The sequence below is a fragment of the Phaethon lepturus genome, unplaced genomic scaffold, assembly GCF_000687285.1.
Source record: "Phaethon lepturus isolate BGI_N335 unplaced genomic scaffold, ASM68728v1 scaffold26853, whole genome shotgun sequence".
Lineage (NCBI taxonomy): Eukaryota > Metazoa > Chordata > Aves > Phaethontiformes > Phaethontidae > Phaethon > Phaethon lepturus.
Window position 1 is genome coordinate 23,438 of NW_010531598.1, and position 15,625 is coordinate 39,062.

At 39.9% G+C, this 15,625-nt stretch overlaps 1 protein-coding gene across 1 annotated transcript in view; it reads left to right on the forward strand.

Moving 5' to 3' along the window:
- Positions 1 to 251: 251 nt before the first annotated feature.
- SMG7 (SMG7 nonsense mediated mRNA decay factor) overlaps positions 252 to 15,625 on the forward strand; it is a 31,089-nt gene continuing 15,715 nt past the window's right edge. The window contains 10 exon segments of the mRNA XM_010284619.1: positions 252 to 276; positions 1,585 to 1,702; positions 2,652 to 2,784; positions 6,000 to 6,171; positions 6,985 to 7,056; positions 8,123 to 8,273; positions 8,623 to 8,758; positions 10,889 to 11,051; positions 12,141 to 12,297; positions 15,257 to 15,327. Of these exon segments, the coding sequence (XP_010282921.1) occupies positions 270 to 276; positions 1,585 to 1,702; positions 2,652 to 2,784; positions 6,000 to 6,171; positions 6,985 to 7,056; positions 8,123 to 8,273; positions 8,623 to 8,758; positions 10,889 to 11,051; positions 12,141 to 12,297; positions 15,257 to 15,327 (1,180 nt within the window). The 5' untranslated portion in view covers positions 252 to 269.

Below are 15,625 nucleotides of genomic sequence, written 5' to 3' on the forward strand. Positions count from 1 at the left end.
ACTTAAGCAGGGAAAATGGAGCAGTTGACTTTTTTTATGGTATGAATTGGAAGAAATCATCCTGTTAAACAACAATAGCTCAAGTCTGTACAGCATGGGGTAGGCTGCAGCTGTGTAGGTTGTAGGCAGTCTCTACGGACCTGGCCCCACTTTCTCTACTCACTGTTGCATGAATGTGCTGTAGTGTAATTTAATTATTTTGATCAGTCTGTTCCTAATTTATTGTTTTACTGCTTTCTCACAGGCAGGCAGAAGTCCTGAAGGCTGACATGACAGGTAATTGCCTTTGTTATACAGTTGACAATAGCTCCTGATAATTTATTGCTGTTTTTGTTTTCCTTTTGTGTGTTCCTTATGCTTATGATTCACAAGAATTCTCTGGAAACTGTGTGATGTTATGTTAAAGGTTTGTCCTCTGTATATAAATAACACTTCAAACAACTGTGCCCCTCTTGCCTGTACCTAAAATACATGTATTTTTAACATTGACTTTGTTTTAAAACATTTGGAGGTGGAGGTCATGCCTCTACTTCTCTCCCATTGTGTTCTCCTTTTGGGGATGCAAAAGACTCCTGTCCAGACTACCACAGAAACTGCTGTACCTGGGATTAGCAAGGATCTGGATGGTTTTGAGAAACCTGGGTGATGGAAGTGTTGATCTGAACGTTACTACATGTGTTATAAAAGTGAAGCCTATAGATAACTATGAAATGCTACAAGCTATGTTTTAAGCTGTATGTATTTATGGAAAATGGAAATTATTTATATTAATGTGTCAGCCACGCAGTACAAGCAGCTTGCATAATGAACCTATGCTCAGCCGTGCTTACCACCTTGGTGTAGTACACGTAGGAGGTTGGTGTAGTCTCCGTAAGAACACTATAGCTGCCTGGATCCATCTGACCCAGCAGGAGTGGCTACACCATCAGCAGAAAAGTTTCCCTGGGGTGAGGCCCATCCCGTGTGCTCCAGCAACCCCAGCTCAGGTGATTTTACAAGGCATGGGAAATTGTACTCTGTAACTTGAGATAGCAGGGAGCAGTGCTTGCATTCATGCTCGGTGATGGAAAGCAAATGGCTACCAAAGAGTCCGAAAATGGCAAGTGCGCAGTACTACTTGCCCACAATATTCTCCTAAATACCAACAGCACTGGCTCCTGGGACTGTCCTGTTTAGCGTCCCTTGATGGCTTCCTTTTCTGCTAATTTTTTCAGGCTACTCTGGATATTTTTCTAAATTCACCCAGTGTCAAGAAGTTCTGCAGCTTAATGACTTAGAGAATCACCTCCTGTTGGTTTTGTTGGTTTTTTTTAACTTGCCAGCTACTGACTTTGCTCACGACTAGTTATGGTGTTATAGGAGACTGATCAGTTAATCAGTGATCAGTCAATCCCCAATCCATCTGTAGTTCTCGTATTTCACTATTCTGATTAGTCTGTGGTAAAAGCGTGTGTTTGGCATTGGATATCTTACACTGTGCTATGTTCTTTCATGTGATAGGTGAGTGAAAAATCAATCAGAGTAACTGTAAATTTGACTGTTATAAAAACTGTTGTGTCTTTGTTTTTTCTTTTTGTTGCTCAGATTCGAAGCTGGGTCCAGCAGAAGTCTGGACGTCCAGACAGGCTCTACAGGACTTATATCAGAAAATGCTAGTGACCGATTTGGAATATGCTTTAGATAAAAAAGTGGAGCAGGACCTGTAAGTACCTCAATAAATTTCTGTGTATATATGTAATCTGGGCTGATGAGCAGGAAACCCTGAGAATTCCAGAAAAGTGATTGTTTCCTATGAAATGGTTGTCTTATTTCCTTTAAAATGAGTGCTGTGCTGTGGGTGAAACATGAGAATGCACTGCAGGGTCGATGAAGAGCATTCAGTAGGTTAGTACTTTACCTCTGGCAATTTAGTAGCAGGCATGTCATGCAGGAATGGGTTTTGGTGAGCCAGATGGAAGGGAGAGAGCTAAGAAACATCAATCTTCTGTGCTGTCAGAAAAGGGCTGAAGTTTGGAGTTTCTAGAAGGGAGGAAATTTGCCTGATGTAATCACCTGGAGCTTTGAGCAAGGTCTAACAGGAGTTGAGTAGCTGCTAAAGACCCTCATTTTAAGCCCTCTGAGGTAGGGCTGGGCAGAGGGAGGAATATCAGGAGAGAACTTTACTGGCTGCTGGGTTTTCTCCATGCCCTGAGTCCATTCCCTGTTGTTTAAGATGCAGACATGGGTTTTAACAGGTTTAGCTAAGAGAAGCATGTGGTTTTTCCAGCATGGAGGGAAGCGAGATGAGTAGGCTGGCTGAGTAGTCCTGTCCATGCCTCCAGTTACTGAATGATTTTTAACGCTGATTTCTACATCCCACATCCTGTTTTAGCCAGGGAGTGCTATGCTGCCTAAAACAGAAAAATTACAAGCAAATATTAATGCTGTTATGGTGTTAGCTGTATAGTATCAAGATCTGTTGCCCTAGTTATGAGAGGTGAGGAAAGGTGGTTCTTCTGTATTTAACATTATTTCTCATCTGAACATTGCCTGAATTTGAATACTCTTCGTTTCCATGTCTGCTGCTTTGTAATTAAACAGTTCTTTCCTGTTGCTTATGTCATCTGCATAAGACACTGCCAAAGTAAAAAGAAAAACACTTCTGTTTTCAGTTGGAATCATGCCTTTAAAAATCAGATCACGACGCTACAGGGTCAGGCGAAAAATAGAGCAAATCCAAATCGGAGCGAAGTTCAGGCGAACCTTTCTCTGTTCTTAGAGGCAGCTAGTGGCTTCTACACACAGGTGAGTTGCAAGAAATATGTTTGCTGTAGTATGTTTGCATAGTCTGTAAGCAGGTGCCTTACGCTGCTTGCATGTGGGTCCTTTACAAAGCTTTGGCTGTCAGATCTCTTACGCTGCTCCAGCAACTGCTCATGAGAGATGAGCTCCAATATCATACCAGCAGGTAATCCCTTTGAGGAAGGGTTTACTTCTTTACTACTACAAAAGAGTGGTTTTAGGCGGGTAAAACCTGTTCTTTTCCCTTAGTGTAGGAAAGCTGTTCTGGATCAAGCAGTATACCTTGCTAACACTGGTGCTTTCAAAAAATGTCTCCAAAGTTGGTGATGTGCTTGCTTTTGGCCGCAGCCTTGAGTTGATCAGCAACTTGTGCGAACCTGGTAGTTGTTTTGGTGCTCCATAAAATCATGGCAACAGTTTAAGTTCCCTTCTAACAGAATCTGCTCTAAAGCCTAAACCCCACTGCTTTGGGTAAGATCAGAAGTCCATTTAGCCCCATATTTTGTCTCACAGAGTACTCTGCTGTGAGTGCTTAGCATGAGCATTAAACAGCAGGAAAATGTAGCATATTTCCTTGCTATAGTCTCTTGCTTTCTGGCTGTACATTTGTTGCCTTCTTGAGCTAGTTTGTATCTGAATCATCTAGCTATTGGGGTGTCTAGCCTCCACTGACTCGCCAGTTCCTCTTGAAGCAGTTTACTCTGGTCTCTGCAGCGATCTGTGGTGAAGAACTCTTGTATTTCATTTGTAATGTCTTAAGAGAAAAAACCCCAAGCCCAACAAACATGTTAGCTGATGATTTCATTGTACTCTTAGTTCTTTTTTTCTGCCATTTCTCTAAAAATTCCCATTTCCCTTCTCATTACTATGCATGAATTTGTGGGCTAGTCATAATTTCTTTTCATGCTTAAAGACATGAGACTTCCCTTATATAGTGAGGGATAAGCAAAAATTACCAGTTTTGTTCTTGGCTCCAGTCATTTCAGAACAGAAGTACATGCAGAATTCCAAAGTGTGGATGCACTTAAAGTTTTGTGCTTTGTACTTGTGTCCCTTTCTTCTAACTCCTAATGCTGATGGCAAGCACTGAGTTAATGTTTGTCAAGTGCTGTCTATGTATGTACTACATACATATTTGGATACAGCTTTTTTCTGAGTAATAACTAAGTTAGTGCTCACCACGGTTTTGCATTCAAGTAGGATGGTTGTTCCCAAGAGTATTGTGTAGCATTTACAACATAAAATATCTTGTGGGATTTTTGATCAAGACTCCCAGGCTTACAAACACATCTTCAGTCTTACTTCTATGTTTTTGTCAACAATTATTTAGAATTGCAAACTTCAATTATAGGAACTTTTCTTCCCCTTAAGCAAAACTGTATTGTTGAATGCTCTTGAGCTAAGTATCTTTTGCAAGGTTTTCAGTTAATTGCAAAACGGATGCGATTCCTATTTATTTTGTATTTATTCCGTACTGCCGGTTTCTTGACCCTACTCTCTTTCCAGTGTTACATTTCAGCTTGTAGATTATGGAGTTGGTATGTGCTAATGGCCTTAATAAAGATAACTTGCCTTTCTTTTTTCCCCTCGTTTGGTGTATGCTTCAGCAACATTGTCACTGCTGAATCCTCTGTCTCAAGTAGCGGGTCTGACTAGACTTTGTCATGGCTGGTTTGCACTGTCTTCAGGTTACAACATGCACAGTAGGTCATTCTTACTGGATCAATTCCTAGTTTGATTCTGAACATCTGCAAGGCAACCCCATTTTTTTTTTCTCCCAGAATCTGTGATTATCCTTTTTTTTTTTTTTTTCCTTTCAGCATTGGTTTTTGGAAAGCTGCTTATTTGAAGCAACCAGTCTGACAGGCTGTGGCACAGTTGCCAGGGGTTTTCTACCACCTCCACCATTTGTCTTGCAAAAGCCTTGTTCTTCACTGCAGTGTATCAGGGAACTTTGCTCTTTTTGTGTATGACACCACAGACTGGGTTGTCTTTCTCTGCTTGTGAAGTTAATTGTCCCATTTTTAGGCTAAAGATTTTTCTCAGGCAAGATACCTTGCTCTCTAACTGCAAGGCCTGTGTAAATGACCTCTTTGAAAGAGGGCATGAATTCTCCTGATTCAGGATGTTGGAAGATGTCGGGTTCCTCTCTTTCATCCAACTTTCATCTGTGAGATCCCTCTTATTTGGGGATTTCTATCTACTGTATAAAAGCCAGAGCACAAGGGGAGGGAGGTGTAACACAAACCTTTTTCTGCAACAAGCAAAAGCACCACATCACATGTTTAGCCGTTGACAGAGTGTGCATCTCTGTCAGCCCTGGGCTTTCTGTATGTCTTTATCTGGAAGTGGAACCCTGCTGCAGGTCTGTTTTATTTGGAAACTGAGTATGTTCCCAGCTGGGAGAAAGTGTCAATTCTTACTTGCATTTTTAACCCTTTAACACAGCAGAACAAACACTTTTCATCACTACGTGGTTACTGTTACTTTCCAGAGTATTTGCTGGAGTCCGTTAGGAAAAACTTCAAAAGCACTAATTAGAATGGCAAAGTTCAGGTTTTCCCTCAATCAGCTTTTGAGATATTTGATCAAGTAGTAGTTGATGCCTTGTTCTTTGAAAGAGTCTCACTGTTAGCTTAGCGCAAATATTTACTGACAGCTCAGCCACTGAACTGTTAGCCACTATAGTCTTGCGTTGCCTACAAACTTGGGTTTGTTCAGGCTTCTCTCTGAAGTTAGGGTAGTGCTATTTCTTATCTTGGAATAAGCTTCTTCAGAGGATGAATGGCATTCCTTTTTCTTATTTTCAGACAATGGTGTCACTTCATCCAGGTACAAAAAAAGACTGCCCCTCTTAAGAGGGGTCGGTTAAAAAAAAAAAAAAGACATCAAGATTCTTAGACCTGATAGTCAATCTCCACTTATGCATACTTGGTAATTTGAGTTGCTTACTGGTTTGGGACACACAGCTCATTCTTACAGAAGAGAGGTAAAACTTCTCTTCATGGTTCTGGACAGAATAATGCAGCATGGAGCTCAATGACTTCTGTAGGGAGAGTGTAATTTGAAGTCTCACTTTCAGTAACCTGGGCTTGTTCAGTTCAAATATGATTAGCTAATCTGTGCCTCCGAATGATGAGCTGTTAGTTTTGTCTGTTGTTTCAATACTTTTCTGATTGCTGTCTCTAACTGCTACTAAACTAGACCTGTTTTTCTAGTTATTACAGGAATTGTGCACAGTTTTTAATGTAGATTTGCCATGTCGTGTAAAGTCTTCCCAGCTGGGAATCATTAGCAATAAACAGACGCACACCAGCGCCATAGTGAAGCCGCAATCTAGCTCCTGCTCCTACATCTGCCAGCACTGCCTTGTCCACCTTGGAGATATTGGTGAGTTTTTGAAAGATAAAGGTGGGACATTGAATTCAGGCCTCACAAAGAGGGACCTGTGCGTACCCTGAGCAACTGCTAGACCGAGCATGCTCCAAATTAGTAGCTGATTGTATGTTTGGTGGTTGCTGCAGGGGCGAAAGGTCTGGAAAGCAGTCCTCTTAACTGTTCTAATGTGTGTTACACATTAACGCATGGAGACAGTTAATCACTAGCTTTCTAGCGATTTGCTCGAATCTGACTTCTGGCATACTAATCATGTTATAGCTGGTAGGCATAGTGCAATGTTGAAACCGGTAACTATTACAAAAGCTTGTTGCAGCAGGCTAGCATACTTCTCTATTTCAGAACATTACTTTTAAATCTTACATACAAAGGCAAGAGTTAGAAATCCAGCCTTTTATAAACGAAGTTCCTTTTTTACCTTAAGTTTAATGGGTTTATTTCTTTGTTTATTAGAGGTGGAGCTATGTGTTGTAGAAAGTTCTTTTCACAGGAATCTGCAATTGCCTTTGGAAAAATCTAAAAGTAGATCTACTTGCTGATTGTGCAAAGAAGTGTGAAAAAAATACTTGTAGCTCTGGATGTGATGCTGTTGGCACAGCATCTTTCTACATAAGAACTGATAAGCTGTGGCAGTAGGATCTGTGTTGAATCTTCATGCTGTTTGGTGTAATTGTACATTCTTCTGACGCTTATTTCTGAAATAATAGTGAAATGCTCTTCAGATAGACTGGGTTATATTAAAGTTAGCTGGAGATTAAATTAAAGGAGAGTTGAATTTTAGGTCTCAACTTGGGTTTTTTTTCTTAGCTCGCTATAGGAATCAGACCAGCCAGGCAGAGTCTTACTACAGACATGCGGCTCAGCTTGTCCCTTCTAATGGTGAGTCTGGGGTATGTTTAGGTTCATAATTCCAAAGGACTATTTGGGGTATTGCTTTTCTTGTGTGGCAGTTGGAAACTTGGGATTTTATATAAACTTTCTCCCCAGATACCTAAAACAATTGTGCAACAAAGCCTGACCTGTCAGTAAATCATTTAGATAATAGCTGTTTGCCTGATCTGTGTCACTTACCTTCTTTTTGTGAAGATTTAGAAACAGAGAAGGTAATGCACAGCTTCACTGCTCCTACATTATACTGTTACATTTGTATGTTATAAAGTACAACTAATGAAAACTTGCCTACCAGCAGCATTTTTTTCTTTTATTGTTTGTTCATATGCCAATTTGTAAAGCTTAGTAGCTAAGATTGAATTTTTCAAGTTTCTCATGCAAGTTAGCGGCTTCTTTAGTTCAGGGATCTAGCTTTTTAGCTATTGGCTTACAGTGGTCCAAAATGTAGGGATGGCAATAGAAGGACAAATAATTTTTGAGCCAGGCTGCTGACACCCATAACTCAATTTTTTTGAGCCAGTTATATTCTAACTGAAAAATCCTCCTTATTCTAACTATAGAAATTTTACTGTATAGGCAAGAAATATGAACAGCTGTTGACAGTTAGATTTGCCTCATGAGGTAAAACTGGGCTGGATTTTGTCCAAATAGATAAAGATAAATACGTTGGTGGTGAAAGCTCGGTTTTGACAGTATCTTCTTATTTAGACAAAAGTCTTACAGGGTGTTTGTTGTCAAGTTTTAAAGGATGTATGGGGAAAAAACAAAACAAACCCCCCAAAAATGATGAACCAAACCAACCAACCAAACAAAAAAACCCCACACCTAACCTGCCCCCATCCCCAACAAAAAAAAATCTGCACCACAAATTTAGAAGCTTTTTCATTTGAGTGGTACTGATATGAGGCTGCAGTAAAAGGGTCAGCAGATGAACCTGAACCTTGTCTGTTGAAGAATTGAGGACTTTGTGCTCCCTTTTCAAGTGACCACACTACTCTGAAATCTAGCACACTCTGTGACAACTTGTTGGACAACTTGTCTTTTTCTCCCTTAGGTCAGCCTTATAATCAGTTGGCTATTCTAGCTTCCTCCAAAGGAGACCACTTGACTACAATTTTCTACTACTGCAGAAGCATTGCTGTGAAGTTTCCTTTCCCAGCTGCCTCCACTAACCTACAAAAAGCACTTTCTAAAGCACTGGAAAGGTAAGACTAAGCGTAATGTATTTCCACTCGGATAAGATGGAAGGGACTTCTTCTAAATGTACTTCCCTTGCCAGAAGTTATTCATATTTGGTAGTAAAAACAGAAATTCCTCGACCCCGTCCAGTCAGAGCATCCTTTCACGTGTATGGAACAAGAAATAGTTTGTGTCTGGAATGCTCCTGAGTGTGAATAGTGAATGCAGGAAATAAGCCTGTTGTGCCAATATGAAAAAAGTAGCTTTGCATGGACATTCCTCCTTTCTTGAATGTCACAGAAAAAGTATGTAATGTTATGTGCAGCTGTGTCTAATTCCAAAGACTGAAGTCGGGTATTTCTGTTCTGAATGTAGTCGTGATGAGGTGAAGACTCGATGGAGCGTGTCTGACTTCATCAAGGCATTTATTAAATTCCATGGCCATGTGTACCTGAGTAAGAGCTTGGAGAAGCTGAGCCCTCTTCGAGAAAAGCTGGAAGAACAGTTCAAGGTTAGTTCTAACAATATATTAATTAGTGTATTGAGGAGAATATTTTTAGCAGCTGAGTTCTGAAATTACAGTCCAATAATAACTTTTTCACATGCTAAAATACAGGAAGCTGAAGTAGCCAATTATGGAAGGTTTGTATTGCAGCTAACATTGGATAGTTGTGTTGACTTCTGCAAATAGTAGGATTTTTTTCCCACTTGACATGTGCTGTGTTATTGGTGGAAATACAGGAGAAATCAATGACTGCAGTTGATTTTCTGCTCTTCAACCTGGATGATTCTTGGATACCTGTGAAAAGCACTTGATTCATCTGGGAAGTCTTGGCTCAGTTGCCTGAGGAATTTTGAGAGCTTCATTTTTGGATGACGTTCATTCACTCCCACTGGTTATTAAATCTGCTTTTAATCTTCCTCAGACAACTTGCCTCTCCTGTCAGCGGTTTGCCTTTAAAAACAATGTTCCAGTACAACCCTAATTTGTGTGTAGACTAAAACTATTCAGAACACGTTTCCTCTGGAAAATCCAGGACTACCCATTAATTATGTAGCCAGCTCATTAAGTTGGACAGTATAGCAAAGATTGAAACAAAGAGAATTTTGTAAGGTATTTATACAAGGTAAGTACAATTTCAAAGTGGACATTATATTAACTATTACGTGCCTTTTGGAAATTGCTCTGCTTCAACATCTTTGTTTGTGGCAAATGAGCAGGTAGTATGCATATGTTCAACAGAGAAAATGTAGTAGATGCTTTTGCAAATCAAGAAACGGGGAAGTGGTCTTAGCAATATAAAGAATTATAAATGTTCTTTACAGTGCCTGATTGCATTTTTACATTGAATTGGGCTGCTAAAGCCAGGTTTAAACATTCCTTAAAATAAAACAAACAAACCCAAAAAATCCACAACTTGGGAATTGTATGAGCTTTGAATGTGAGCTGCTTGAATGCTGGGAGCTAAAGTAATGTTGTTTCAAAATTAGATAATTGTATCTCTTTCTGTGTGTGATGTTGGCTGTTGAATGAGTAACTGCTTTTTCCACAGTGCTTGTAATCAATAATTATGAGCATTGCTCAGGCATGTGGCACAGTCTTATTCTTCTGAACTGATCCAGGGTGTTAAAAGAGAGCTAATTGAGCCCTGCTTTGTTGCCTAGATTACTTTTTTGCTTATATTATGCAACATAAGGCTTAATTTACTAGAGAGCAACTCTTCTGACTTAAAAGGGTTGAATGTGGATGATAAATTGGCTGTATGGTGGATAATCACTTTAACTTTGTGGCTCATTTTTACCTCCGAATGAGGAGAGCAGTCATAGGGTTAGGAGTGTTCAGCCAGGCCCATGATTCTGCTGCTGACGGCTCTGCCAGTTCGAGTTCTTGGCTGTAGAGTGCTTCATGGCCTTAGAGACCAAGGTTGAACATGGAGCTCAAACCTTTTCCTGATGCTTACGCTGCTTAATCTACTTGTCTCCCTGGCTGTTGTGTCTGAAGATGAAGTTGGTCATGGTTTAGGATATCTCCTTTTTTTCACAATGCTCCAAAAAAAGCTTTAAAGTTTCTTTTCCTGTTCTGAGAAAGGTGTCTTCTACAGCATAGTTACTGAAATGCATTCGTAAATAGCTCATGCTATTTTAGTCCACCATGGCATCCCATGACCCATGAAGTCAGATGTGGAATTAGTCTTTAATATATAACCACACAGTAGTTAAATTTTCCTGGGGTGTGTTTTTTTTTAAATGTCACCTTCCCTGTGCCATTTCTTCAAAAGACTGAAAAACACAGTGGATATACATGCCTTTGCAATTCTTGCAGTTGCATTGCAACGCTGTCGTGGCACTTTAACGTCGCACATGCTCTGAAAGAGAACTGTATTCAAGGGGGTGTTGATTTGTTGTGCATATGAGTTGGTGAACAAGCAAAAACCTTGGACTTAACAGTGGGCATCTGCCCATGTCCTCCTGGGAAGCCCAGTGCTGTGCCAGTAGGGATGACCTGAAAATAAAATCTAGAATGACCATTGCCTTAAGGGCAGAAGCATTAGTCAAGCAGTGAAGTAGCAACTACTAATCCTTTCAAGTGTGTGCTTTACCATACAAGAATACATAGATTGTTCATGTGTCTTTGTTGCAGAGGTTGTTATTCCAAAAGGCCTTCAATTCTCAGCAGTTAGTACATATTACTGTTATCAATCTGTTTCAACTACATCACCTGCGGGACTTCAGCAATGAAACGGAGCAGCACAGCTACAGCCAGGATGAGCAGCTCTGCTGGACACAGTTACTGGCTCTCTTCAGTAAGTATGAAAATGATTTTTTTTTTTTAATTTCTCTTTTGTTTTTATATGGCATCTATTAGTAATTTGCTGTAAGCATCTAGCTTAATGGCTGTGTGAGATAAGTGATTAGACAGTATGGGAAAAAGTTGAGAGAGAAGTTGTGTGGGATCGTTTATGTCTAGCAGTGCTGACTAACACTGGATTTATGTACCCTGGACTTACTCCATTTTAAGCCTTACAGAACTCAGCATCTTTTTTCTGTTTCTGAAGGAACTTATTAACTTGGGAGCACAGTTGGATCCGATTCGGTGATGGGTAGTACACCACTTGGGGGGTGGCTCCCCAGTTGGCTACAATGCCGTTTGAGTTGCTTTGAATGGAGCTAGTTCTGTTTCAACAGGGCTGAAGTTGACTGAACTAGGACCTCAACTTCTTCTGTGCTCTTGATAATATCAACTAGGAGATAAGTGGGAGTGCAGAGCATTCTAGACTCTAGATGCATAATGCTGATTTGTTTAACCTGACGTGGCCCATGATCAGCTTGGCCTTGTTTGTAAACACCTACATTTCTGAATAGCTGGATTTCTCTGGGTTCCAGCCTAGAATTGATTCTGAAAGCACCGTGGTCACACTGGTGTGGTTACTGTTTATCAGCTTGGATGCCCTAACGGGTCTGAGCTGGGTGCTTGCCTGCAGAGCTAGCTCCAGTGGATTTGTATACCTGCTGACCTGGGAAAGTAGGTAAAATACAGATAGATAGCTGAGTTGGTAATTTCTAATGAGTAAATGAATGAATATTTTTGTAATGGGCTTGTCTCACCAGATTTTGTTAACTTGCCATGACACTTAAAAAGGTGGGGGGAACACCAAGATTCTGCTTCATGGTAGAAAATTCTTTATGGGAGAAAAAGATAATCTTAAAAAAATCCACCAACATATCACAACAAGTAATTGGGCTGCTTTGTTTTAAAGAACTAGATCTTAATAATAGGGTTTTATGGGTGGGATGTGTTTGATTAGCTTATTTGGTCAACTTTAAAGTGTCATTCCTGCATTGTTGTTTGGGGGTTTTTTGTTGTTGTTTTTTTTTTCCTGCTCTGTTTCTAGTGTCCTTTCTTGGAGTTCTGTGCAAGTGTCCTTTACAAAATGACTACCAGGAGGACTCTGGGGCTGCGTATCCTCTTCCAGCTGTGAAGGTTTCAATGGACTGGCTGAAACTTAGGCCGAGCGTTTTCCAGGAGGCAGTGGTTGATGAAAGACGGTAGTGAGTGTTAATCTTTCTTTTGATATATTGAATTGCATAAAGTAGTAATAACTGATGATACACGAATTAGTAATTGGAAAAGTGACTGTATAACTCATTATTACATTATTACATTATCATCCTCAAAATGATAGAGGATGTATGTGGTAAAAATTTCATAAACCAAAATGTGAGATTTGTGGGCTACATGAGCAAATTCACTGTTTTAATTGGCTTTACGTTTGAATGTAACTTTTTTAAAAAATTAAGATCGGAAGAATCTACTTGATAATGTCTGACTTGAGCATAACTACTGAGTGTACCATTAGTCTAATCTATTGTAATGATTTCTCAGATTTATTGAGGTAGGTGGCAGAAGAATACTTGCCTTAATTTAATGCATTAAGCCATCTCTTGGGTATCCATCTTCCTGGAATCCAGTTTTCCTGGCTCATGATCCAGGAATTAAATTGAGTTTAGTAGAGGTGTCTTTAAATTTCAGCACAGGCATTACTGTTCTGGAACGTTGCTCTGATTTTTCACTTCTACCTCTAATCTCATAAGCTTAGGCTGAAATACTTCAAAACACACCAACTTTTTTTATAGCCTGTTAACTTTTCATGAGTTACAGCAATTCAGTAAAGTGTTTCTGACCTGTAAGATGTTTCTTCACATCGGAGTGACTGTTACTGACACAGTTGGATGAGTATTTTTCCTAGGATAGCCACTGTAAGGAAAACTGTGTGAAACCAGCTTGCTTAGCTGACCTTATGCGATGTGCCACAGTGGTTTCAGCTCTCTCGAGACAGCGTGTGCTCTAAGATGTGATTCTAACCAAGGCTCACATTTTCTGTGCGTTGATATATGGGAAGCAAGGGTCCCTATAACCTTGGCTTGCTAAATGAGTAATAAGACTCCCTCAAACGTGTGCACAGCCTAAAGCCCTAGAGCTTTGGGAACTTCAATTTCAGAGTTCCTGAAGGCAAAATTAAGGAAAACAAGAGTTCACAAATTTGTTTTTATGGTGATCAGTATTACTGTATGTGCATTCTGAAGGAAGACTTTATACCAGTATTTTAACAGGGAAGATGATTACTTGATATAAAGTAGTCTGTGCAGAGAGGAGATGTAGGCAGTACTTTATGGAGTATCAAAATGAATCTGCAGGTGTGAATGTATATTTTGAGTTAGCCATAGTAGGTCCTTCTGCCCATAAAACAATCAGGCTCTTTTTAAAGAACATGCCTGGTTTTTTAAATCTATGGTATGATAACATGATGTTCTGAAGTACTCATTGTACAAAAGGATTTATGAAGTGGACAGCAAAGAGCTGTAAAATGCACAGGTGAACTTGAAAAGATAGTTAAGTACTACTAAGATTTGTTAAAATGGGCATTAATTAGTAGCCATTACATTTGTTGTCTCTAAAAAGTTGAGATGACTGTCCCTCTTCCCCATTATTTGTAGGATGAGAGTTTTCTTTTTATTTCTGTTGGAAGATCCTAATGAAAATCATTCTTTGCAGACTACAAAAACACACATGCATACGCGCCTTTATTGGCCTCTGTTTAATAATAACCTGATGTCTGTTTTTTATTGAAGAGTCTGCTTTTGGTTCAGGAAATAATCCTTATTCCATTTTAAACTGTCAGTGGTCTCCACTCTATGCCTATCATTTTCCTTTGGATAATTAATCCTACCCCAAACTAATCAAACATCTGAAATAGGAAGGAAACGTGTTTACCTAGAAAAGTAGATGAATCTGAAGGAAAGAACTGAGGACAGAAGTGACTGTACCAATACCACTGTGTGCTCTTTGGCAATGAGTTTTCCGAACCGGCTCTGTGGAAGCTACATGAGGTCTAGATTTTTACATGCATCACTACGTCACTCTTCTTTAGATATCACTTGTTATGAAATCTCAGTATTTCAGATATTGTATGGGAAGAGGGCAGTTTACTGTAGGTTGCGACAGACTTGCACTCTCCCTCTTTTCTTCCTTCTGTTCCTTGTCGGTCATGGGAAGAAGCTATTGCTTAGTTTAGTGTAGAGAATAAGCATAATGTTTCCAGTCCCTGCGGCGGCGCAGGAAAGCAGCTGACCTCAGGCTTTGAGGTGCATGTTGCATTCTCCAATCCAGGTGCTGGATGATGGCTGAAAGCCTTGTTGAGCGAGGACAGTTCATTTCACTGACACAGAGCACAGTGGGCACCTTCCTAAAATAGTTTTCTGTTGCCTCCATGGACTTGGTGCCCATCACTAAAGCAGAAGAAGGATGCTTAGACTTTTGGGTTGGAGCTTTTAGGAGGAAGCAGCCTGTTGATGGCAGTTAAATGTTAACCACCTATGCAGTGATTGTTGTAATTTTTAAATTATTTGCTCCAGGGCCTTTGTAAAGAATTTCCAGTCATTGCTTGTACTGGTATTCCCAGTGCAAGGCAGGGAGACTACCAGTAAACCTCTAGTTTAATGGTCTTAGTGCAACCCTTACTTAGTCCTTCTTACCTTTCTGGTGACCATTTCAGTGCTACGGTACGGTGTTAATGGTCACCAAACAGAAAATCTTCTGCACAGCTGTGTCTTGATAAATTGTTTTGCTTCCCAACTGATTAATTTACTGTGCCTTGAGAGCAGTCAGCTTTGGACTGGAAAATGTGAATTGCAAACAGGTGCTCTGAATTTTTGATTGTGCAATACTTTTTTCTAGTTAAATTCATAGTAGGCTTTCTGACTTGCTGGATAATGAACACTGTGCTTTGAGAGTCTGGCTTCCTTGGTAACTTTAGACTGACTTTTAAAAAAAATTTAAGTTCTTCAAGAAAGTGACATTTGACATTTGGGAGAAATGCTAACATTTCTTGGGAATCAAAGGATTAATTGGAACTGTGATTGTAGCAGAGTTCAATGTTTTCTTAGTAAGGTGGGTAGATTCCATGTTTTGTGGTTTTCACTTATAGTTTGCCTGTTTTCTGGTTTGTAGCATATGGCCCTGGCTGATTTCTCTTCTAAACAGCTTCCAGCCTCATGAAGAAGATCTATCCAATAATAACGGTAAGGCTGCTTTTAGTCTGTGCTGTAAAGAACTGGGAACGATGCATGTTTTTCCTCATGTTGTGGGGAATTGCAGTTGGAGAGCAGATAAGGGCGCAAGTTGTCGTCCAGTATTAGTGCGCATGAATACTTGGCAAATGCTGCTTTCTTGTGCACAGACTTGCTCTACTTTATCATTCCCGAGCTCCTCAGATTGCAGGGTGGACCAGTACAGATGAGCACATTAACAAAACGCTTTAATATGTGTCGTGACCTTGCTGAGTTATCTATTTGCGATACTGTACTCAATGCATTCCTG